The 24,641-nt window shown below is 38.9% G+C and overlaps 1 protein-coding gene across 7 annotated transcripts in view; it reads left to right on the forward strand.

Annotated features, from left to right (window-relative positions):
- GSAP (gamma-secretase activating protein) overlaps positions 1-24,641 on the forward strand; it is an 86,983-nt gene that overhangs the window by 10,984 nt on the left and 51,358 nt on the right. For 5 of the 7 annotated variants that reach the window (XR_010842276.1, XM_067042780.1, XM_067042783.1 and 2 more), the window contains exons 3-12: positions 521-577; positions 2,543-2,612; positions 2,921-2,974; positions 10,127-10,215; positions 14,616-14,685; positions 16,090-16,139; positions 19,373-19,477; positions 19,717-19,776; positions 20,722-20,765; positions 21,688-21,773. Coding sequence is in view for 6 of the 7 variants with exons in the window: in XM_067042780.1 (XP_066898881.1) it covers positions 521-577; positions 2,543-2,612; positions 2,921-2,974; positions 10,127-10,215; positions 14,616-14,685; positions 16,090-16,139; positions 19,373-19,477; positions 19,717-19,776; positions 20,722-20,765; positions 21,688-21,773 (685 nt within the window). In the remaining variant the exon portion in view is untranslated. The remainder of the gene's footprint in view (positions 1-520; positions 578-2,542; positions 2,613-2,920; positions 2,975-10,126; positions 10,216-14,615; positions 14,686-16,089; positions 16,140-19,372; positions 19,478-19,716; positions 19,777-20,721; positions 20,766-21,687; positions 21,774-24,641) is intronic. The other 2 variants (XM_067042785.1, XM_067042782.1) reach the window with 2 other exon arrangements.

The raw sequence follows: 24,641 nt of genomic DNA on the forward strand, positions 1-24,641 counted from the left end.
ATTTAACTTTACAGATAACTTTACCATAGTAGTGGAACGTGGAAGAATAATAACAGTGGTCAGTTTCCTTTGCACAGTTGTATTACTGTACTTTTTTTCTTTTTGCTTAAAAAAAGTTATTTTAAGTTGGATCTCTGAGGATGCTGCATTAAAGGAGTTGTACGATTCAAAAAGTTTTACTTATAAGAGTATCAGGGACTTGTTCTAGCCACTTTCAGTGACCGTCATATATATTCTCTTACAGAAATAAATGGAAGTACAAAAGATTTGCTTCTTCACCATGCTCAGTCCTAGTAGACAGGATCCCCCAGACTCACTAAGCTGTACCTTCTTATTCTCTTTCACTCTTTGATCCATATGACCAGCAGAAACAGGTTCAGTCCCTCTCTGACATGCACAGTAGGCTACCTTTAGAGTGCTTGTTGCTAATACTGGTTGAATTATTGCAGGTTTCTTTTAAAACTAGTAACTTCCTAAACAATGACACTGAATAAACATCTAGTTAATTTTTTCTTTTCAGGATGATAAGGGAAATGTCTTCTTTGGATTGTATGATTACCAAACCAAACAAAATGAGGTAAAAATCACCATAGATTATAGTTACTTATTGGTTACTTTACTGCTTTTAAAGTTTGGTTACTTTACTACTTTTAAAGTTTTCCTTCTTTCTAGATACAACTTCTTATTTCATTTTATTTTCTAAAAATTTAGTTTATATTTCTTTGCCTTCCTTCTCTTCTCCCTTTACCGTTATCTTAAAGGAAAAAAAAAAGTGTAAGGAGTCCTGGAACAAAACGTCAGCTGGTCTCTTAGTCCTTTGAGATTTAAGCTAAGTTGGCTCAAACCAATTATCCAGTTTTCTGTAGGAATGTAGCAAGTCCAGCGCCCTTTGCGAGCTCCCAGCAGCTTAGTGTCTCCTACTGCCCTCTGGCTCTTGAGTTCTCCTTCTTCTTAACCTTCACTGTTCTTGCTTCTCATTACTTCTCCAAGATCCAGGTTTAGAACCAGCCTCCTTTTCTTAATCTTTCCTCAAACTACTCACATAAGACATTGGTTAACGTGACAGGCTTGTCTAATTCTTGGGGCAAATGGGAGGGAGTCACTTTGTGCCTACATAAAAACAATTTACCAATATTGAGGGACTAAGAAGTCTATAAATGTACACTGGCACAGAAGGCACGCCAAAACACATTATTACATGAAAAAAGCAAGTTGCCAGAATAACGCATTCCATTTATGTTTAAAAAACTTGCAAGAAAATATATATGTGCATAAATATATATTAAAAACTCATTTTGAATGATCTGGAAGGCTACAAAGCAAATTATAAACATGTTTCCTTTTCAGAGGAAATTGGAATTGGGTGAATGTAATGGAGAACGTAGACTTTTTATTCGGTAGTGTTTGCATGTTTTAAATGCTGAGACTCTCCTTGTGTGTTATTTATTAATTAGAAGGATAAAACACTAAAAACTTAAGTGTATACATTCATGACTCTTCTTACTTATAAATAAGAATCCCTCAGTTAGAGCAAGAGTCAAAGGAAACCAAAATTTCTCACATGAATTCAGAGCCTTCTTATTAACTCAAAGTTCCCTTTCCCTGACTTTTCAACATTTTCTATCAACTTCTGGCCACTGGATTCTAGTGTGTTCTCAGTGGTTCTTTAGTCTGCAGGCACTGATTACCTTCGTAATAGTTCTGCAGTCACTGTTTCTCTTAGCCTGCTCTCTCCTGAAGTCTAAGGCTCTATCTTTCCTTATCCTCTAAGTGTAGTTTAAGAGAGTTTACTTAATATAACTGTGATCGGCTCCAGTTCCTCAGTCTGCACCTCGCATCCTCCTTCTGCGCGACCATTTTAATTGTCTTTACTATTCCAGGAAATGGAATCTTGCAACAATCAAACAGCAAGAAAATAAAAATAAAGATTAAATAAAAAAGAAGACTGCTTTGCCAATGTTCTAAATATGGGAGTCCTTTAGGGGATGCACTTGTGACAGTCTGTTAGACATAGTTAATGATGTCATAGTCTTGTAATTTAATTACTGTTACTTGCCTCAATAATCATAATAGCTAACACCTGAGTACTTATTATGTGTGGCAGACATTGTAGTAAGTACTTTCACATGGATTATCTAATGCACCACTTCTAAGTATCTCCTGAGTTAGGTAGTATTATGATTCCTGTTTTACTGATGGGAGGATAGAGAGGTTGAATAACTCATCTAAAGTCACACAGCTAGCAAGTGGCAGAGTTAGGATTTGAACCTGGGTCTAGGTTGGCTCCAAGTTCTGTGCTCTTAACCACTATACTGTATTGTCTCATGGTTAAGTTTCAGTGCCAAAGATGGCCTACAATAGCAAACTTTTTTCTTAAAAAATAATCTGAAACTTCTCAGTATAGATAAACTGGTTCATTGGTGGTTCTTTATTAAAATGCTTTGCCACAATGATACTTGCTAGAGAGCTGAATGGGAATTGCATTCATGAAATTGTTGTTTAACATGAAACTCCAAATTAAAAAATACTTCTGTTTTAATAGCATCTCTATACATTTGAGAAAGACTTGCAAGTTGTCAGTTGCTCAGTCAACAGGGAGAGAACTTTGCTGGGTAAGTTGAACTCTTTCACTGCTACAAGTCAAGAACTAAACTACATTTTTTTAGTTTCCAAGTATTGAATTTTTGCAACATTTGATCATTCTCTAACAATGATTTTCTGGGAGAAGATGTACTTGGGAGATTAGATTTGAAATAAAGAATCTGTAGAGTCTATCTACAAAAAAGAATACTTTGTATTTCACCTTAATCATCCACAGACAGCTTTGAGACCTCACTTATTTTGCGTATAAAATGGTAAACTTTAACAAGCCGCTGTGTGGATCATCTGCTAATGGATTATTTTTTTCTTTTTCCATTAGCTGCAAGTTTAGTTCAAGCTGCTAAAGAAGGAAGAAGGAATGAGCTTCAACCAGGTAATGAAATTACAGTTTTTAGTACTTGTTGAGAGATGAAGATTTATTGAACTAGTAAGTCAAATTGCAAACATTTTTACAAATAGCTTTATCTCAGAATAAAAAGGCAAAGGTCATGTCAAGCATGAAAAAGAGGTTTCTTTACATTTTTTCTAAGTAAACAAGAAAGCACAGAAAATAATATAACAGTGAATAACAGAAATATTAGAAAGACAATTAGCATCTGTAGGCTGAACATGGAGAACACACTAGAAACCCTACAGGCAGAAGCTGGTACAAAAGGTTGAGAAGACGTTAGTATTGCTTGGAGAATGCCATTTTATCCTGATATCTGGTGAACTTCTAACCAACACATATTGCATTATGAATAGTCCACCAATTCTAAATAAAAATCAGTTCTACTCATTTGCCAAGGCCCACTTCATAGTTGATTACTTATATGATTCCCTCCCTCATTTCCTTTTAACATTTTTTATCATCCATCTGTCCAGAACTCAACAAATATGTAGTGCCTGCAGTGGGTCAGGCCCAATGCACAGCTCTGGGGATACAATGGATGCAAGAGAGGAGTGGCGATTGCCCACACGGCGAGCTATAGGGTCTAGTGGTAGGCGGGGTGCCCCATGAGGCATGTGTCCCATCTCCAAAGTTGGGCAATAAGCCTAGTGGGACCAGCTTTTCAATTTATCAAGAGAAGTATGGACTTTTATGTAAAATTTTAATTTTTAAATGTTGGCCCAGATATATCGTTTTTAAATAAATTTATTTATTTATTTATTTATTTTTGGCTGTGTTAGGTCTTTGTTGCTATGCATGGGCTTTCTCTAGTTGCAGCGAGCTGGGGCTACTCTTCGTTGCGGTGCGTGGGCTTCTCACTGAGGTGGCTTCTCTTGTTGTGGAGCACAGGCTCTAGGCTTGTGGGCTCCAGAGTGTTGGCTCAGTAGTTGTGGCTCATGGGCTTAGTTGCTCCGCGGCATGTGGGATCTTCCCAGACTAGGGCTCGAACGTGTGTCCCTTGCATTGGCAGGTGGATTGTTAACCACTGTGCCACCAGGGGAGTACTAGCCCAGATATTCTTAAAAAAATTCTCTTCAGGCATTGATAACCACCTGTGGCTAGATCCAGCCTGTGGACTACCATATTTCAACCTCTGGTCAGGTAGATACATGTCAGTCTCTTTCTATTCCTATCCTGCAGTGCTTTCCATCTCTTCTGTTTGTTTGGCACTTAAGCTCCTTCTTTTGTTAGCAGAGTTCCCACTCGGATGTATTTTCTTGCAGTTATGTGTGATGGAAAAACCCTTTATAAATACTTTCCAGTGAGGCTTATGAGGCAGTCCTGGGCTCCCACGGAACCAGCTTAGAGTGTCAAGGGAGCCAGAACTGAGTCTGGATGGGACCTTCTCAGGGACTTCAGCAGCACAGTTTACGAGAGATGTTGGCAGGCTGAAGGCTTTTCCTGAAATCTCATCATTGTTTACTCATCCTAACCTTCCCTCTTGCCATGTTATACTGAGAACCTCAGCAGTCCTTTTCCCTCTTCTGTGTCATGTCCTCCTCTGTTTTTTGTTTTTTGGTTTTTTTTTTTTGGCTGTGTTGGGTCTTTGTTGTTGCATGCGGGCTTTCTCTAGTTGTGGCGAGCAGGGGCTACTCTTCGTTGCGGTGCGCGGGCTTCTCACTGCAGTGGCTTGTCTTTGTTGCGGAGCACAGGCTCTAGGCGCACAGGCTTCAGTAGTTGTGGCTCTTGGGCTCTAGAGCCCAGGCTCAGTAGTTGTGGCTCACAGGCTTAGTTGCTCTGTGGCATGTGGGATCTTCCCAGACCAGGGCTCAGACCCGTGTCCCCTGCATTGGCAGGCGGATTCTTAGGCACTGTGTCACCAGGGAAGCCCCTCGTGTCCTCCTCTTAGCATCCTCTGCTCCTGTTAGAATTAGGTGCAATTCTTAATTCAGAAATGATGGAAATGGACTAGCTGAAGCAAGATAGGTTTTAAAACATTGGTGTTCTGACTCCTAAAACAAGGGAATGGATGTGAGCCTGATCTCCTGGGCTAATAGTTGCTTGTGTTCATCCCAATTATGAGGCTAGGCATCTGTACAGAACCTTGGATTAGGTCCCTGTGCCTCCCAGTTCTTTTTGAAACCTTATTCCTTTGAGAAATTCCATAGAAATTCCTTACTATGTTGGTAAACCCAGTAGAAACTATAGTCTTTACATGATATTTACCATCTATGCCTAATCGTCATGCAGAAGAGTGGTGATTATGTATATCATAAAATGTACTTTCAGGCTAACTTTATTGTAAGTTTGATTTGATTACAACATTAAATCCTATTCAGGTAATGTTACTAAGCCTTGAAAATTTGATGTACCTCTCATGAAATTATCTGATCACATCTTTTAAAATAATAGAATGAATAGTGTTAATTTTTGTATTGGAAATCCCATACTTTATCTAGCTCACCTTTTATACCAGCCACTACAGTGAGAACCAGCTCTGCCCAAATGTAATTTGACAGGCAGTGCCTCACCTCAGCTGTTCTACCTACTTGTCACTTTTTGCCCAGAGCCCTTGGGAAAATCTGCTTACCACCTGCATGTGTACCACCTGGAAGTATGTTTGGAAAGGATTTCCAATAGGATAAGCCATGACCAATGGGGGGACAAGGAGCTGAAGGATAAATACTCCCCCTTTCCAGCCCTAAAGTGGATGATTCTGAGGTGCACTCCATGCAAGGTGGTCAGTCAATTGACAGTGCCCATACACTGCATACTCTTCTTTCCTATTTCACTCTCCCCAGTCCCTTGTGCCAGCACCTCGTGGCTAAAGTAATCGTGTCCCCTGAGATGACTTCTTGTTTTAGTTTGGGTTTCCCCCATAAGTAGAGTCTGAGGTAAGTATTTGAGCCCACTTAGTTTATTTGAGGGATGATCCTAGGAAACACTATTAAAGGAGAGTTTAAACAGACATCTGAAAGGAGAGAGCAAGCGCGTGCCACGGGGAAGCACATTTCTGGCAGAACAAACAGCCAGCGCAAAGGCCCTGAGGCCAGAGTACTTGGTAGACTCACTGTTCAAGGACAGTGAGGTCAATGAGGCTGGAGTGGCATGAACAGCGGCGGAGTGGTGGGAAGTGAGGCCAGCGGGAAATGAGGGTAAGGCACAGACAGATCATGGAGACGCTTACGAGGCCTTTTGTTCAGTTACGATTTCAGAAATTATGTGACTGGAAAGACCTATAGGATCTATTATAATGATTCGTCCTTTGAACAGATATTTTGCAAATATTTTGCCTTTTGCAAAGACTTATTTTATCTGTCCATGAATAACCTGATAAGCCATTTGATTATAAAATGTAGTTTGCCTCAAGGTATTAACACTCTGTTGCTTATAATGAGATTTTTCCATTGCAAATGAGGCAAACTGTAACATCTCTCATATGAGCAAGATAGGGTTCCTTGGTCTACATACTTTACAGTAAGGTTTTTGTCAACAGTGCTTCTCTTATTGGCTGAGGCCATGGCAGAATTAATATTTTATTTAGAAAATGGCCTTCCATAGGGGCCATGCTTAGGTGCCCCTTTCACTCTCCCTGGTGGAGTTATGTTTGCCCCAAGGTACAGCAGGTGCTTTGATTCCAGAGCTCTAATAACCAGAGCTTCTTCACAACCAGACTCTACTGGACTCTTCCAACCTTGTCACCGTTTCACAACATGTACCTTCACCTGCATCAGACCAGGTTCTTTCTTTTGTTCACTCTTCATCCTCCCAATGCCATGCCTATTCCTGTGCTTAAAAAAAATTTTTTTTAAATTCACTTTAAACAAAACAAAACAGAAATGTTCATCTATTTCTCCCCACCCTTCCTCTACCCCCACCTCCTGCCACCACCAATCCGTTCTCTGTCTCTATAAGCTTGGTTTTGGTTTGGTTTGGTTTTTTTGATTCCACATGTAAAAGAGATCATATGGTATTTGTCTTTTATTAAAGTATAGTTGATTTACAATGTTGTGTTAGTTTCTGGTGTACAGCAAAGTGATTCAGTTATACATATATGTATTATTTCAGATTCATTTCCTTTATACAAGATTATTACAAGGTATTGAATGTAGTTCCCTGTGCTGTACACTAAGACCTTGTTGTTTATCTATTTTATATGTAGTAGCATGTATCTGTTAATCCCAAATTCCTAATTTATCCCTCCCCAGCTTTTTCCCCTCTGGTAACTGTAAGTTTGTTTTCTGTCTGTGAGTCTGTTTCTTTTCTGTAAATAAGTTCACTTGTATCATTTTTTTAGATTTCACGTATAAGTGGTATCCTACATTTGTCTTTCTCTGTCTGACTTACTTCACTTAATATGATAATCTCTAGGTCCAGCCATGTTGCTGCAAATGGCATGATTTCATTCTTCGTTTGACTTACTTCACTTAGCATAATACCCTTGAGGTCCATCCATGTTGTCCCTTTTGATTCTGCTGGTCTCCTTCCTGTGCCTGGACGTCTTGCCCTTCAATGATTCCCGCCCAGTGTCCATTGATAACTTGAGACAACTTTAAGCACTTCATGGAATCAGCGGATTTTATGGATGAAAATGATTGTAGAAATGATCTGATTCTGTGGTTTTTCACTTTATTTTGTAAATAACAAAGCACTGGGAATTCCCTGACGGTCCAGTGGTTAGGACTTGGTGCTTTCACTGCCAGGGCCTGGGTTCAATCCCTGGGAAGGGAACTGAGATCCCACAAGCCACACGTGGTGCAGCCAAAAACGACAACAACAAAAGCCTCCAAAGCACTGAGGCCTAGGAAAGCTTCATGATGTGCTGAAAAGTATATATTAGGTTAGTGGCAGATTTTAAACTAGAACCGATGTCTCTAGAATCCTAATCCAGAGTGCCTGCTGTTACACTATGGAATCACGTGGTATGTTATTGAGAGACATTTCTGTTTGCACAATTACTCTTATCGTTAAACTACTTATATTAGTTAAGTATCTGGGCTGCCCTAAAGAAGCAAAAAAATTAGTGTAGGAAGATGGTTTCTGACCTTGATAATCCTCCCATTTTAAAGGCAAGTGAATTTAGCTGGTAGCTGGTTATCTCATCTGGGAACAGATTCACTGACAAAAAGGCTGAGTAGAAAGTGATTCCTTACTTTTCCAATGAGAAGATTCCCTTGCCTGCCCCCCAGAAATGTTTTTCCCCTGAAAGGAATATATAAGCTTTTAGGGCAAGAGATGAAACAGTCAAATATCAGCTTCTACTATTTACTATGTTAAACTAGTTATATACACTTAAAACAACATAATAAGGAAAATTACTTTTTTTTCTCATTCTCACAGAACATTTTTATTCTATTTTTTTCACAAGTATCTTTGACACCAATCTGTCTCTTATTCTTAGAGCCATTTTTTGAGTCATCAAGCAGATTCCCAGAGTACCTCACCTTTACCTTGTCCCAGTTATTAGAAATATAGCCCCTTTGAATTGTGAATGATCCTGTCACTGGATTTTTATTCTAAGCTACAAGTACCCATCAACCAAGCAATATTTGTTTTTCATTTGTTCTGTCATTGTGTATTTGTGATCCCACATAATAACTCACTCACTGCTTTGCTTTTTCAGTAATCTCTAAAAAGGTGTGTTTACAGAGATATCCAGTCCTCAAAATTGTGAGGCAATATCCCAGAAATTGTTTTATATTCTTTACATTTCTGTTTCCTTTTTCTTAACATAAAGCAGTGCTGTTAGGTTACTTTTTTAAATAGTGAAAATAGTGAAAACTGGTACTGATTCAATTCCAGGCTGCTGCACCATCCCCAAAATGTAAATTATTATTCAAAATAAAGTCACCAAGTCAGAAAGAGAAAAACAAATATTGCATATATATTGCAAATATTGCATATTAACATATTAATGTGGAATGTAGAAAAATGGTACAGATGAACCAGTTTGCAAGGCAGAAATAGAGACGCAGATGTAGAGAACAAACGCATGGGCCCCAAGCGGGGGTGGGGGGTGGGATGAACTGGGAGAGTGGCATTGACATGTATACACTAATATGTATAAAATAGATAACTAATAAGAGCCTACTGTGTAAAAATAAATAAATAAAATAAAATTCAAATCAAAAATAAATGACAATGTGTTGGCTCTCAGCAGACTTAAAAATAAAGTTTTATGCATACGAAAAAAAAAATTAAGTCACCAAGAAAGCACCTGAGAATATTAGTCATTATAAGGACTCATATATAAGGCAACTCCTTTTCTGAGGAGGGGAACGTTTGGCCTAAATTTGGATATCCCCATTCTAGCCTGTGTCCAACACTTCCTCCTAGTTGCTATCTTTTGTGACATTTGCTCAGATGTGGCACTGAGGAAATAAGTGAGTCTTTATCCATGCAGCTCTGCAACCCTTCCTGAGGGAGGCCAAGCCCCTGTCCTAATTTCTGTCAACCTTAACACATTCATGCATCAGAAATATCTTTATATTTTCCTACACAAACAATATGTGCCACTGTGCTGCAGAATTGCAGTGACACTGAACTGAGTTGTATTTGTTTAGACTTAGAAGCTGAGAGGGCCAGTGAAGTGATGGTAAAATGGCTTAGGAATGGGTAGGAACTTGTTCCTCATTCCGTGTACGTTGACTTCTCTTTTATGATATATATATATTTAAAATTAATTAATTAAATTTTTATTTTTAGCTGCGTTGAGTCTTCATTGCTGCGTGTGAGCTTTCTCTAGTTGTGGTGAACAGTGCGGTGGCTTCTCTTGTTGCGGAGCACAGGCTCTAGGCACGCAGGCTCAGTAGTTGTGGCTCGCGGGCTCAAGAGTGCAGGCTCAGTAGTTGTGGCACACGGGCTTAGTTGCTCCGTGGCATGTGGGATCTTCCCAGACCAGGGCTCAAACCCATGTCCCCTGCATTGGCAGGCGGATTCTTAACCACTGCGCCACCAGGGAAGTCCAATGATGTTTTCTTTATCTACTTTGGGTTTTAAGAAGTCTCAAAGTCAATTTTAAGACAAATACTTTTGTTTGTGGAGTAGCTAATACAATAAGTAATACATTTTACATTTCCAAAGTTCAGACCTATGTGGAGGAGATAATTTGTGATATTCTGGACTTTGCTACTAAAAGCATCCTTTACATTATAGGTTCAAGGTGCTTAACTTTGTTGGTCGAGATCCACCCCATTAACAATGTGAAGGTTCTAAAAGCAGTGGATAGCTATATTTGGGTACAGGTAAGTGAGCATATCTTTATCATTTATCTCATTAATCAAAAAGCATGAAACCTAGAGGCAGTGGTGTTACAAAGTGCTTTCACATACATTATCACATTTTCCTCAAAGCAATCCAGTGAATGAGTATGGCTGGAATTAACAGCTCTTCCTTTGCAAACATGAAAATCAAAACTCAAACCTAGCTTGCTGTCTCTATTATATCATGGTTTGTCTAATAGTACTATAATGTTTTTACATGATTAAATATAGAATATCAAAACACATTTAAAGGAAGTTTAAAAATGGTTTATCTAATGTGTTCATAGAGTTGACAGATTAAATACCTATGATTAAATGATAATCCCTGAATTTATCAACTCTATGAATCGATGCAGAAGCACTGTGTGTATAAACACAAGTAGACTAGATATAGTCAATTCTCATTACTTGCACATAGAATTTGCAAATTCTACTAACCACTAAAATTTATTTGTTACTCCAAAATCAATACTCATGGTGCTTTCACAGTCATTTGCAGACATGGACAAAACAGTGAAAAAATTTTCAACTGATGCACGTGTTCCCAGATGAGGTAGAACACTGCCTTCTTGATTCAGTTCTCAAACTGCAAACAAAGGTTGTTTTCACAGTCAACTTAGTGCCATGTTTTTCCCGCTCTTTGGCTTTTCTTGGTGATTTCACTGTTTAAAATGTCCCGCAAGTGTATTGCTGAAGTGCTGTCTCATGCTTCTAAGTGCAAGAAGGCTGCAGTATTCTTTTCAGAGAACACATGTGTTAATTAGATAAACTTCATTTAGGCATTAGCTTATAGTACTGTTGACTGAGTTCATTGCTAGTGAATCAACAGCATATATGACATAAAGTGTCTTTTAAACAGGAACACACATTAGACAAAGTTTTATTTTAATTTGTTGACAAAAATGTTGTAAATAGAGGCTCACAGGATCCTATCCCTGTATTTCCCTTGGGAGCAATTGTTCAGTTTTCAGTGTTTTTGGTGACTTTATGGAACATAACTACCGCAGAGAACAAGAATCAACTATCCATATTCATGCAGGGTTGATGCACAATTGCCTTGTGTAGCCTCTCCCTCCCCCCACCCACTCCCAGCCTCTGGCTGTGGGTCTCCCTCTTGCAATGTGTGTCGGGAGAGGGGATTGTCTCTCCTGTGCCCAGTCGTCCACTGTCAGCCAGTCCTTACAGCTGTGCATTTCTCCACCACTCCTGGCTTCTCTGTGGGCCGCTGCTCCCTGCCAGACAGGGCCTGGCGTGGGGCTCCGAAGCTGCTTTCCCCCCCACCCCTGCCCCAGGAAGCCACTCTGTTTACACTGTCATCAGTGCAGGGCTGACTGTGGGACACTTCCCTTTCCTGGCCTGTTATTTTGGTTTCCTTAGCATCTTTATCCACGGCTGTGTAGGCAGTGGAGATATTATTGAAGGATGAGGGCAACTAAAAGGTAATTAGAGTGTAGGAAGGAAAAAGTTTATACAAGTATATGGTTGCACTACATTGTGAATATATTAAAAATTACTGAATTGTATACTTAATAGTGAAAATTGTGAATAGTGAATGTTGTGTTATGTGCATTTTATCTTAATTAAAAAAAATTAAAAGTACAAGATGCATGATGTCATCTGTAGGCCAGAAGAAAAGTCCCCACCCACATGAAGTAGACCTACACTAATCTTGTGGGCCCATCTCAGCTCCTAGCCCTGCTCCCTGCTCCTCATGCTTAGGCCTCTGGAGAGAGAAGCTCCTCCAAGCCTCCATCCATGGCAAATCCCCACCTTCTGCCTCTCTCCCTTCTGCTCTCCTTTAGAGAAACACTGTTCACTGTCCATGGAGTTTGGTCCTGCCCTGCGATCTCTCTCCTTTTTCTTACAAGAACGTTCATGATGATTTCCAGTAGTACATTTCCCTAAGTCTACATGGGCAGCTTTGACCCCCTTCATGGAGGAACTTCAGCAAGACAGTAGTGAGTGGGGCCTGGATCCCAATCTGGGATCCTTGGAGAGTTCCCCACCAGCATGATTGCATCTTCCAGATAGTTCCATTGGGTAATTACACACTCGTCTACATGCCTATGGTACGTACCTTCCATTGACGAGTGTTAATAATCAGAGTCTAGCTGGATATTTACAAGATAAATATTTTCCTAATATGATATAATCTAATCTATATGGATTCCTACTCACAATGCAGACAAAACAAAACAAAACCCCACAAAATGTTGCACACTTTTGTACAGCTCTGTCTGAACCCTGTCTATGTATATTCTCACTTATAGGCCTTGCTTCAGGGTTGCCTCAAATTAGAAAGAAAAAGCAACCACCACCTGAATGGAACTTTTATTTTTTATTGTGTTTTTAAAATAAATTTATTTATTTATTTAGGCCACGTTGGGTCTTCATTTTTGTGCGAGGGCTCCCTCTAGTTACGGCAAGCGGGGTCCACTCTTCATCGCGGTGCGGGGGCCTCTCACTGTCGCGACCTCTCTTGTTGTGGATCACAGGCTCAGTAGCTGTAGCTCACGGGCCTAGTTACTCCATGGCATGTGGGATCCTCCCAGACCAGGACTCGAACCCGTGTCCCCTGCATCAGCAGGCAGACTCTCAACCACTGCGCCACCAGGGAAGCCCTGAATGGAACTTTTGAAATTACGCTTTCACTGATTGCCTCACAGAGACCAGGCAAAGGTTTAGAACTGATCAGCACCTTAGTCCAGGTCACAGTCGTAAGCCATCAGGGCCTGGCCACCTCTGTAGACAGGGGAGGCCAAATCTGTAGTTTCTCCTTATTTTGAGGCACTGAGTGTTTGCTCTTCCATTATCTATGTGGTGTCACTCATCATTGCTTCTCCTCAACCCCAGTACACAAAGTATCCTTTTTTTTTTTTTTTTGATGTGGACCATTTTTAAAGTCTTTATTGAGTTTGTTACAATATTGCTTCTGTTTTATGTTTTGATTTTTTGGCCAAGAGGCATGTGGGGTCCTAGCTCCCCGACCAGTGATTGAGCCCATACCCCTGCATTGAAAGGCAAAGTCTTAACCAGTGGACTGCCAGAGAAGTCCCCAAAGTATCCTTTTTGATGTGCACAATTTCACAAATCAGCAGATAATAAGGTATATATTGTTCTCGTAGCTGAATTCTGCATTCCTGTCTATTTTACAGTTTTGAGTTTTTTGCTGTGAAGAATGGTATAGTTAAAGTTTTGTTTTTCTGAAAGGGAAACTTGACTATAAGCAATTTAAAAAGTTGACCAGTTCTAGGGACTTCCCTGGTGGTCCAGTGGTTAAGGCTCTACCCTTCCACTGCAGGGGGCAGAGGTTCGATCCCTGGTCTGGGAACTAAGATCCCGCATGCCGTATGGTGCAGCCAAAAAATAAAAATAAATAAATAAATAAATTTTTTAAAAAGTTGACAAGTTCTATTTCTAATTTGTCATTATGAAAAGTTAGGACACCAGGTAATATATTTTGTCAAAATTTTTCCTAGTCTTTAGAGAGGCTGCAGGCTTTAAAACAGGAACGTGAAAAGTTATGTTCTTTCAGTATGCTTTAAAGTTTGGAGGGAAAACCCAAAATTCGCCAGTGGATCTTATATAGTAAGCTGTCTTTCATGTTGCAAAATGAAACTGCTGATTTATAGTTACCCTTTTGATGATGAAAGAATTAAGTCACTGGACTTATCCCATGGCCAGTTTTCCCTCATTATCACAGCTGACAGTGTCAGGCCTTGTGTTTCTGGCTGCCTGCTTTGTCCTGTGGGCTGACAAATAAGGGTGGGCACAGAGGAGGAGGAGTGGGGTGGATCAAGCCTTTTCTTCCCAGTGGCAGTTGTTCTGTGCTTTGAGGTAAATCCTCCACCATTTGCCGCACTATGATTCACTATCCTTTCCTGGAAAGTCCCTGGTTCTATTTTGCTTTTTCTCTTGGATGTGGGACTTTGGAAGTTGTCACGGAGAGTACATTTACTTGGCTCCCAAATTAAATACTAGGGTTAGCTGCACGACAAATTATATCAGTCACTCTTTTTTGGTGCATGTGAAACAGAACTTTCTGTACAGATGTTATTTACATTGTTTCTGATTGGCTTCAGAATCACATATTCCAAATAGGAAGCACCATCCCTAGAAACGACATACACTTTAGCCTGTTTAAATGAACTGTGTTGGACCTGTGATCAATACCCACCTGGAAAACAGAGCTCCTGAAAGTGTTCCTTTTTCTTCCTTGTTTCCATCTGTAATGTGTGTGTGTGAATGTGATTCGCCTAAACTATTCTGTGGTTCCCAGTCCCTTCTATGGTCTGTAGTAGTATAGTGATCAAAAACAACTTTTGAAATAATTGTGTAAGCTAGGTAGTTGCTTATGATTTTGATTAATTTCCTTTTTGCAGTTCCTCTACCCACATGTTGAAAGTCACCCTCTACCAGAGAATCATCTGCTACTGATTTCAGAAGAGAAATGTAAGTATGTCGTGAGGACTTCATGAATGGCACATCTCCCAGTGAAGCGTAGGAAGGGCGTGATGAATCTTCTAGCTGTCCACTCGCCAGTGCTGAGGGTCTACTGACCTTTTTTTTTTTTTTTTTTTTTTTTGCGGTAAGTGGGCCCTCTCACTGTTGTGGCCTCTCCCGTTGCGGAGCACAGGCTCTGGACACACAGGCTCAGTGGCCATGGCTCACGGACCCAGCCGCTCCGCGGCATGTGGGATCTTTCCAGACTGGGGCACGAACCCATGTCCCATGCATCGGCAGGCGGACCCTCAACCACTGAGCCACCAGGGAAGCCCAACTGACCTTTGATGTCCATTGGAGACCTAGGTCTCCTGTGGGAGGGCTTTCCTTCTGTTTCTGCTTGTTGTTCTCTTAGGCTGTGCCTCCGTATATGATGGGCTCCTGCATATGGATTTGGGCACACGGTAGAATATTTGTAGAACAGTTGTGCAGGTCATTTTTGTCTTCTTTAGTCCATCCTTCTTTAAGATGTCTGTCACAGTGGATAACCCTGATTTAAGGAGAGAGGCTTGGATGGACAGGGGCAAAGGCATTAGAAGCTAGAAGAATTCCATGGCAGAACTCGAGGACACTTAGTAACTTGGTCAAATTCAGATAGAGGCAGATAAGATGGGGACATCCTTTAATGATGATTTCAAGTCGGGGGAAGGGTGGAGAAATGACAAAATTCACTGGTGCATCTTATCTAGTAAGCTGTCTTTCATGTTATAAGGTGAAAGTGCTGATTTATAATTAGAAGGACAAGTCTGAGGGGTTAGGATTGTGTTCACTTCCTATACTCTTGCCCAATAATCTGTCTCACATTTCTGTAACTAAAATCAGCAGAAGGTACATATGGCTGAATCTAAATCACTTACTGGGAAAAATAGACCATCTGCACATCAATAAAGTGTTCAGAGTTCTGTTAATGACTCCTATAAAATTACCTCCCCCTAATATCTGGCATAATGAGTTTTCTATCTGATGTTTTCATATAAAGAGGTATTGGGTATTTGGAAATTGAAGATAAACCCTGCCAAATGAGCCCTGATTAGCCCTATGTAAGACTGATGGTATAGAGGAGGGAAATACTTGTTAAGGGAACCCAGGGGAGCAGAAGAGTTAAATGCTTCATGTATTGTTGATATTGACGAGCAGAGTAAATGCTGGACTTGAAACAGACTGTAAAGGGAGGGTGGAGAAAGCTGGGTTTTGTTCTGAACCTTGTGAGATTGCCATCTGTGATAATACTGTTTTTCAGCCAGTTGTTTAATCTGCTTTGCTTTTATAAAAAAATGTTCAGTACTGTTAGGTGAAAAAAAGTACTCATATTTTTCATGAAGGTTAAACTCTCTATTGTTTCTTTTTTAAAAGATATTGAACAACTTCATATCCAAGTTACCCAAGAAGATGGAGATAGAGTGGTAAATATTTGAAATTCCTTTCGCTTTAGAGTTTTTTCCCATAAAGAGTGGCATTTCTAGACTATTAAAGATGGATTGTTATAGAAACATACTACTTTATTTGGTGTCTTTCAAATTATAGACTTGCTGTTGTAACATGTGAAATAATACAAGATACGTGAAGGAGTTGATTATCTCCTTTCTATCTACCTCACCCCCCAATCTCAGTCTCCTGACATAACTAATGACAGCCTTGTGTGACCTTTTCCATGCCTCGTACCTTGCTCAAGGTTACGTGTACAGAAACTGGGATTCAGTTGCTTTTACCAAAATAGAATCATAATATAAATATTAATTTGCTGCTTTTGTTTTTGCTTTTAACTTAATATATCAGGGGTATCCGTATAGGTTTCTAAGTAGAGACATAACTTTTTTCTCTAATTTTTGTACATATATACACATACATACACATAATAAATGGGATCATAGCATATATACTAAGGTTCTATATAGTTCAGTTTTCTTTTCTTTATGGCTTGTTTTCTACTTCTCCCTTGCCTTTTCACCTCTAACTTTTGTTCACAACCTGGTATGTATCCTTTCACACTTTTCTGCATACCTATATGTCTCCCATCTCCACCCCTGACACACCCAGGGGTTTGTTTATTATTCACTCCTTCCTCATTCAACTTTGTGGAATTACCTACAAGCGCCCTAGAACAGCTCAGTTCATTGTGTTTAGAAGTACAAATAGTCCCTGGCATGGATGTGCACAGTTTTGTCACCATTCTCCCATGGATGGATATTCACTTGATTGCCTTTTTCCCCCCTTTTATTTGTTTGCATTACAAGCTGTCTCAAATGTTTTTAGCTTTACATGTTTGGTACACATGTTTCTTTGGGTTAAATCCTCAGGGATGGATAAGTGGGTTGATGGTTATATGCATTCAATAAACTTGAACAGATTTTGCCAGATTGCTTTCCAAAAAACTTGTAACACTTCAGTTTTGCAAGCAAAGTATAAAAGTACCCTTTCCCTCTATCCATACCAGTAATAGATGTATTTGCCTTTAAAAAAATCCAGTTTGATGCATTTAAATTGATATCATTGTTATTCGAGGTTGTTTTTCCCTTAATATTGATGAGGTTGAGCATCTTCTTTGCTTATTGGCTATGTGAATTTGTTTTTCTGAGAATTGCTTAGTTATACCCTTGTCTATTTTTTCCTGGGTTGTCTTTTTCTTGACAATTTGTGTGAGATCTTAATATATTATTGATATAAAAATGATTTCCTTCAATATTTAAATAGTCTTCATCAAAATAGTCTTTCTCTGATTTTAATTTTAAATTATGTGAACAAAATTGAAATGGGAGATGGCATTTATTAATTATGTATCTATGATTGAAAGCATCAAATCAAGAGGCCTGGCTGGAAAATGACCAGGAAGTATGTGGCTGGAGCTCTGGGCCACTAGTGGCTGAGTGGATGGCAGGGCAAAGACAAGGCCAGTGGTCAGAAAAGGGTCAGGCCAGAGAGGAAAGACCAAGGTGCAGAATCCCAAAACCAGTAATGAGAATTTAGAGGAGAGAGTTAAATAAACAAGTTGGGGTCAGGAAGTGGAAATGGACACAGACAGAGGACTGACTGGTTAGAAGAGGGGTTGGGAGCCATGAGATACCGCAGAGAGAGTGAGGCCAGGAGACATCTGTCAGAAGCCCAGGAAGGATTCTCCTGGCCAAGCAATACAGTCTCAGCACTCCCTCATCCACATGTGCCCTTCTGTGAGGCACTTCTGCCCTCATTCTTAAAGGCTTAGATGACAGCTTCATAAAGCCATGTGCAGGTCTGTGTAATCATCACAACATCCCTACACAATAGAGGTGGTATTATAATTATCCCCATGTTTACAGGGAACACGACAACCTAGACTCACAGAGGTGAGGAAACTCTAGAGAGGGACAGAACTGCTATGTGAACCTGGTTGCCATGTTCCGATGATCATGTTCTTGCTAGTATAGACCTTTATCTGAGAGTTCCCAAATCTACCCTAACCTAAACAATTTCAGAAAATGGAAACAAGATGGGTTCCCCAATGTTAAGAGTCAGATAGGTACTGTACTCTTGGATCTTTTTCCAGCAAATTTGATGGAACTAGGCAAACAAGAAATAGAGGTGTATGATTCTGCACGCCCTGTCCTCCCTTGAGTTCCAAGTTAGCCTCACTGGAGAAATCCCTTTTAGGATTAGGGAGGTTGAGGTATGACTGTGGACCATTCTGATGTTCCCTTTTTTTCTTATTTTATATCAACTTGTCTTCATTATTTACTCATCTGTCCCAATATAGATTACCTTTGCTTGATGAGCATTTTTGAGGAAAGTGAGTTCTTAATTCCTTGTATTACACTTATCATTTCCTTGGCAACTTACCCTTGCATACCTTATTTCATTTTCCTTCGTTTGACAAGTATTCCTTGAGTACTTACACATGCTAGAAACAGTTAAGCCATTGAGAATGTAAAGGTGTTGTAGAAGAGTGCATACTCATTGGGGTAGACTTATAACATTAATTAAAATGTAATTGTAATAGAAGCATGCCAAAGCACCATAGGAATACAGAGATAGGGAGCTTTGCCTTCATCTTGGGAGGTGAGGGAAGGATTTCTACAGGAGACAATGCCTAAGTTGGGTCTTGAAGGATGAATAGTTAAGTATTGCTGAGAGATGGGCAGTATCATTATGCTCATTGTGGAAGACACAAAGGTAAGAAGCATGACCAAAGACACATGAAGAGTTTATGGCAGATCTAGGATCATTGCCCAAAACCCTCCTCTCCCAGGCCTGAGTTTTCCCTTGGCCTAACAGTCTCTACCTTTGGTGGTAAAGCCCTCCAGACTGCAGATACCTGAGTGGGTTATGTCCAGAACAGGAAGCTCTGAATCTTATGTTAGCACAGCTGTTGGTTTGTGGTAGGTGTGCCCTTGCCTTCAGCAGCCCCAGCGTGTCTGCCAAACTAAGAATAAAAATAAGATAGTTTATTGCAGAGTGTTTGTGAAGAGCAGGTAATGAAATGATGCCTTAAATCTTTTTTGGAAAGACTTCCCATGTGTATGTATTGGTGGTAGGAGCTACTAAAAATAAACTGTGGAAGTATTTACATGTATTATAAAGATAGAATAAGCAAAATAATTATGAAACCCAGATATGTTCTCCTTTAAAATAGTTATTTATGTCTAAAATCTCTTTGACTCCTTAGGTAATTAAAAATTCTGACCATCTCCCAAGACAGAGAGTAGCCGAAGATTTTGTTTGGGCTCAGTGGGATATGTCAGAGCAGAGATTATACTACATTGTTCTGAAGGTAAAAACCAGTCCACTAGCCCTCCTTTTTGTGGGAGTATTTTAATTTTGACATTATTGTTGTTGTAAGTTATTACTTCATTTTCATTGATGGGGCAGTCGACAAAAGTTGATGAAAAATAATGAAAAGGTTTTTCATTACTGTTTGATTTTTGGCTGCTTCCTTTTCTTTCTCTCTTTAAACTAGTGTTTTTGTTGATTTTTTTGTTAATTTGTCACTTACCCTGTTTTCTTTTTTAGAAATCAAGGAGTGTCTTAAAATGCATCCAGTTTTATGCTGATGAGCACTTTAGCTTAATGGTAAGTCCAGGAAATGATTGGGCTAAGGAAATTTTACAACCCATTGCCCCTTTTAAAGAGAGTTATTATCATAAACAGCATTTTAACATTCTTGGTCTTGTTTTTCACTCGCTTGTATGAGCAAGTAAAATAGCTCTTGCCATCTCAAGACTTCAGTTCTGTAACAAATGCAGTTAATGTAGATTATCAGAAGAGCACACACAGTAAATTTCTGCTAGCTGAATGCCTCATATTAAAAATGGGTAAGAGTGAGTATCAGTAGGAGGTAGTAGGCATGGTTAATAGTAGATAGCTTTATGTGATTATGCATCATTTGATCCAAAAGAACATGTGATGGTGGATTGAGTGTAAGGTAAAAAGTCAATGAGAGGGTAGAGTTCAATCAGTACAAATCTAGAAGCACTCCTGGAAAAGCTGTTTGGAGTGCCAGCCTTGTAGTGAGGAGTCGCAAATATCTTTATCTGTGATGGACAGAACATTATTATTCTTCTTGACTAGTGTCTAATACAGATTGGTGTCTAATACAGATTGATATCATACCATTACAAGAGTTTCATTTACTCCTCCCCCCCTTTTTTGGACTCGCTCATTCTCTTTCTAAAGACACCCAGTCCTTCCCTCCTTATGTGATCATCTGTGTCTTGTAAAAGTCTACTCCTTCCAATTGGCTTATTGTAAAACCCATTTATGGTAGTCAAATCTGAAGCAAAGTTTGCCTTTTGAGAAATAAATACACATCAAGCTTGTGATGTATGTAAACTGCAGAATGTTCCCAGTGGACTTTCTTTCTGTGGATTTGGAGGGTGTCCTCTGAAGATAATGCTGGTTAAAGGAGCTCTTCATCATTAGGCAAGCACAGTGTTGTCAGGTTTGCACTGGTTTACAGAACTATCATCACTTAACTAATGTCATTTTTCACTTTGTTTTCTCCTGATTTTTTGACAGTTTGAAGCACCCTTGGACGTATCATTAAGTGATTCAGGATTCAAGTAAGTTACTCATAGATTACTATTAATTTTTATAGACACTTGTGGGCAGAATGATTATATAATATTTATACCTAATCTATGGTATGCAGATAAAAGGATAGTTTGATATTCTGTGTGTGGGGGTGTGTGTCATCTTTTCTGTTTCTCTTCTCTATAGGGAATATAAACAATGTTATCAAGCATGAACACAGGGTTTTTCCGTGGAAAGTCAATCATATTGATTTTTCTTAGTCATTTATTTCTGTAGGGCGTCTCCATTTATTTTGATCTATGGAAGTGTTCTTCTCCCTGTGATTCAATAAAAGCATTCGATGAGTCAGAGAGAGAGCTACGTTTAGAATCAAACATCAAAACCCTTTTCTTGTTGCCATCAAAGAGGATATTGCAGGTCAATCCACTTATAGCTCAGATGAGTCTATTGCTTTACTTTTTTTCCTGTTTTCCTTTTTACACAAAAGGCGAGGTTTTCTTCCCCCAGATTATTTTACATGTAGTAAAAACATGAGACACTTTTGAAAAAATAGACACAAGGCCATAACTGCACAGAAGAAATGAAAGTCTTCTTGAATTAATGGTAATCTCAAACTGTTACATATTTCACTACCTTTATTTCATCATATATGAATATTCAGTTCTGTCCATTGTGAAACATGTCAACATTACTCTAAAATCAAAAAGTTTTATAAAAACATAAGTTGAAAGGAATATATATTTTTTTCTCTATTGCCAGGCCATGCCATTTATGTAACATGTATTTTTAAAAATTACTGTTTTATAGTTTTGTCTTTTTTTTTTTTTAACAAAAAGACATATTATCTACTGGAATTTCTCGAGGACATGTCTCTACTTCTGTGGGTAAATTATAGTGGTTACTCACATCCTTTATGAGGGAACTTATTTGTAAATGCATTTATGTTCTTAGACTTGTCAACTTTGGATATGATGATCTTCAAGACCAAGAGAAATTATCCAAACACCCAACCTTGTGTGTTTTTACCAACCATACAGGTAGAACCGGGTTGTATTTATCAATTTACTTAATTACACTTGAGTTCCATACATTTAGCCATTGTTTAGCTATATTGATCTTGAAAATAAAATATAATAGGGCCACACTCTTACATAAGTGATTATATGGATATTTACATACCAAATTACCTTCTCCACTGTAATTCTGTACATTTGCTGTCTGTATAAAAGAAGCCACAGTCAGATTATTGTTCTAATAGTTTTTGTATTATTGTTCTAATAGAGGGGATAGATTCATATTTAATCAAGCTACATTTTCTCACCTGCTCCATTTTTAACAAACGGCATACGGTGATGGGGATGCTTTTTGTGTCAGGCTTACTGATGTTTGGGTTCTAAGCCTATGTGCTTAGCTGCTTTAAGAGCCATGCTATAACCTGAGCTGACAATCAGAGCTTCACATAAAGTTGTTAGTGTACAATATTCCATCTCTTAACACCTGTTTATTGTAGATAGAGAAAATAGAGAGGGGGAAAAAAAAGACCTGAAAATAAGAGGAGAGGAGTATGATTACAGTCAATGAATCTGGTGGAAAAACTGCTCATTAACTGTAATAATCATCTAAATAATCAACTCTAATAACTAAATCTCATAGCCATTTTTAACATCCCAACTTGAGTGGACAGTTACCACTTAAGTAAAGCTTAGACTAAAATTTCTTTCCTTTAAAGCCAAATTATGTGGTATTCATTGAGCTGACATTTATGGAGCACTTACTGTGTGCTGGGTATTGGGGATACAATGGTGAGCAAAACTGACCTAAACCTTTTTTAGTAGAGAGTTACTATGCAGTATGGTTGTTAGACATTAAATAAGTGCACACATAGTATTTGAATAGAGTCATGGTACATTTTATGAATGAGAACTACAGGAAGCCCTGAGAGCATATAACAGATGTTTAATGGAAGCTACTAATATCTTCAAATATGTTGTAGTCCAGCCAGTACATTTCATTTTACAGAATGAAAACTGAAAATTGCTTCCTTTCCCACCTCACTCCTTCAAAATCCATCCTATAGTTTTTCTGTCCATCCAGGGTCTCCCTCAGCCTTGTAAGTCCCTCTATAAACCAGTCTTGGGGAGTTTAGGGCAGGAAATGATATTTCCCTTGAGACTTGAAGGATGTATATGAACTAAGAACAGGGTGACTGAAGTAGAGTGAGCAAGAGGGAGAGTATTGCGAGAGAGCATTGAAGAGTTAGGCAGGGACCAGGTGGTATAGGGCCTTGCAGACCATGGAAGGGTTTTAGGTTTTATCTTAAGAGTCATAAGGTCATTAAAGTTGTTTTTTTTTTTCTTATGACGACCTTTTATTTTGAGAATGCTCAGTTGTACAGAAAAGTTCAAGAATATAATGAACATCCATGTATCTTTTACTTAAATAATATCATTCACAATGCTTTATCATTTGCTTTATCATTCTCCTCTTAAAGAGATAGCATTTTTTTCTTTTTGACTAAATCATTAAAGTAAGTTGCAGCCACCATGATACTTTACCACTAAATAATTCAGCATGTATCTCCTTAGGTTAAGGATAATCTTACATAATCTCATTTCCATTATCACTGAAAGAAATTAGCTACATTAATCAGTAAAGTATTTCATATTCAAATTTCCATAATTGTTTTTTAAAAAGTCCTTTTCACGTGTATGTATATATGTGTATGCTTATAAATGAATAGATACATGTACGCATATAACTTTTAAAAGATTCATGAGTTACATTTGGTTGTTTTGTCTTTGCAGTGTCGTAATGTAGACCGATTCCCACCTCCTATCTTCTGTCCCTTTTCTTCTCTTTTCACAACATTGACATTTTGAAGAGTCCAGGCTATTTGCCTTGTGGAATATCTCACATTCTGGATTTGTCTAATTGTTTCTTTGTGGAAGTATTTAACTTCTTTCTCTTTCCTTTACATTTTCTGTAAGTTGGAAGTTAGGCTTAAAGGCGTTGTTAGACATAGGTTAAACATTTTTGGTAAGAATATTTCATAGGTGATGTTGTGAACTTTATTTGTACCAGATCAGGAAACGTATAATATAAGGATGTCCTACTGTTAGTGACGCTAAGTTTGGTCATTTGGTTAAGTGGTAACCACTGCCTGTCTCCCTTGTAAAGGTACATTTCAACCTTTGTGTTAGTAATATGTGAGGTGATACTTTGGCATTAAATTACTATCCTATTCCCCAGCAACTTTTCATCTGGTGGTTTTAGGGTCCGTTGGCGGTCCTTCACTGAAGTGTTCTAAGTGGGTAGTGACATGATTAGATATGTATTTTGAAAAGATCACTGTGGCTGCTGTGTGAAGAATAGTTCAGAGGACACAAGAGAAAAAGTGGGTAGATGAGCACTTAGGATAAGGTGTAGTCATATATTTGAGATGAGGCTTGATCTGGTTTGGGCAGTAGAGGTGGAGAGAACTAGGTGGGTTTGAGATGAATTTTGGAGATGGAACTGAGGAGACTTGCTATGAACTAGATGAAGAGGAATGGTTCTCAGGTTTCTGGCACAAGCAAATGGGTCAACAGTGGTGCCATTTACTGAGGTGCAGTGGTTTTGGTAGGGCTTAGAAAGGGAGATTGTGAGTTTTGTTTTGGACATGTTAACTAAGAGACCTGGAGCTTAGAAGGGGTGTCGGGACTGGAGATGAATAAGTGTGGAAGTTGTTAGACCATAGCTGGCATTTGAAGCCGTGGGAAGGGTAAAGGGTCAAAAGGGAAGAGGTTTAGGAATTAGATCTGGGAGCAAAAATATATAAAAGTTAGGTGGAACATCCAAAGCAAAAGGAAAAAGTATGGGGAGAGAAGAGGAAAACCAAGTGAGGTGTTATAGCAGCCAAGAGCAGA

This window comes from Kogia breviceps, chromosome 9 (genome assembly GCF_026419965.1).
Source record: "Kogia breviceps isolate mKogBre1 chromosome 9, mKogBre1 haplotype 1, whole genome shotgun sequence".
Taxonomy (NCBI): Eukaryota; Metazoa; Chordata; class Mammalia; order Artiodactyla; family Physeteridae; genus Kogia; species Kogia breviceps.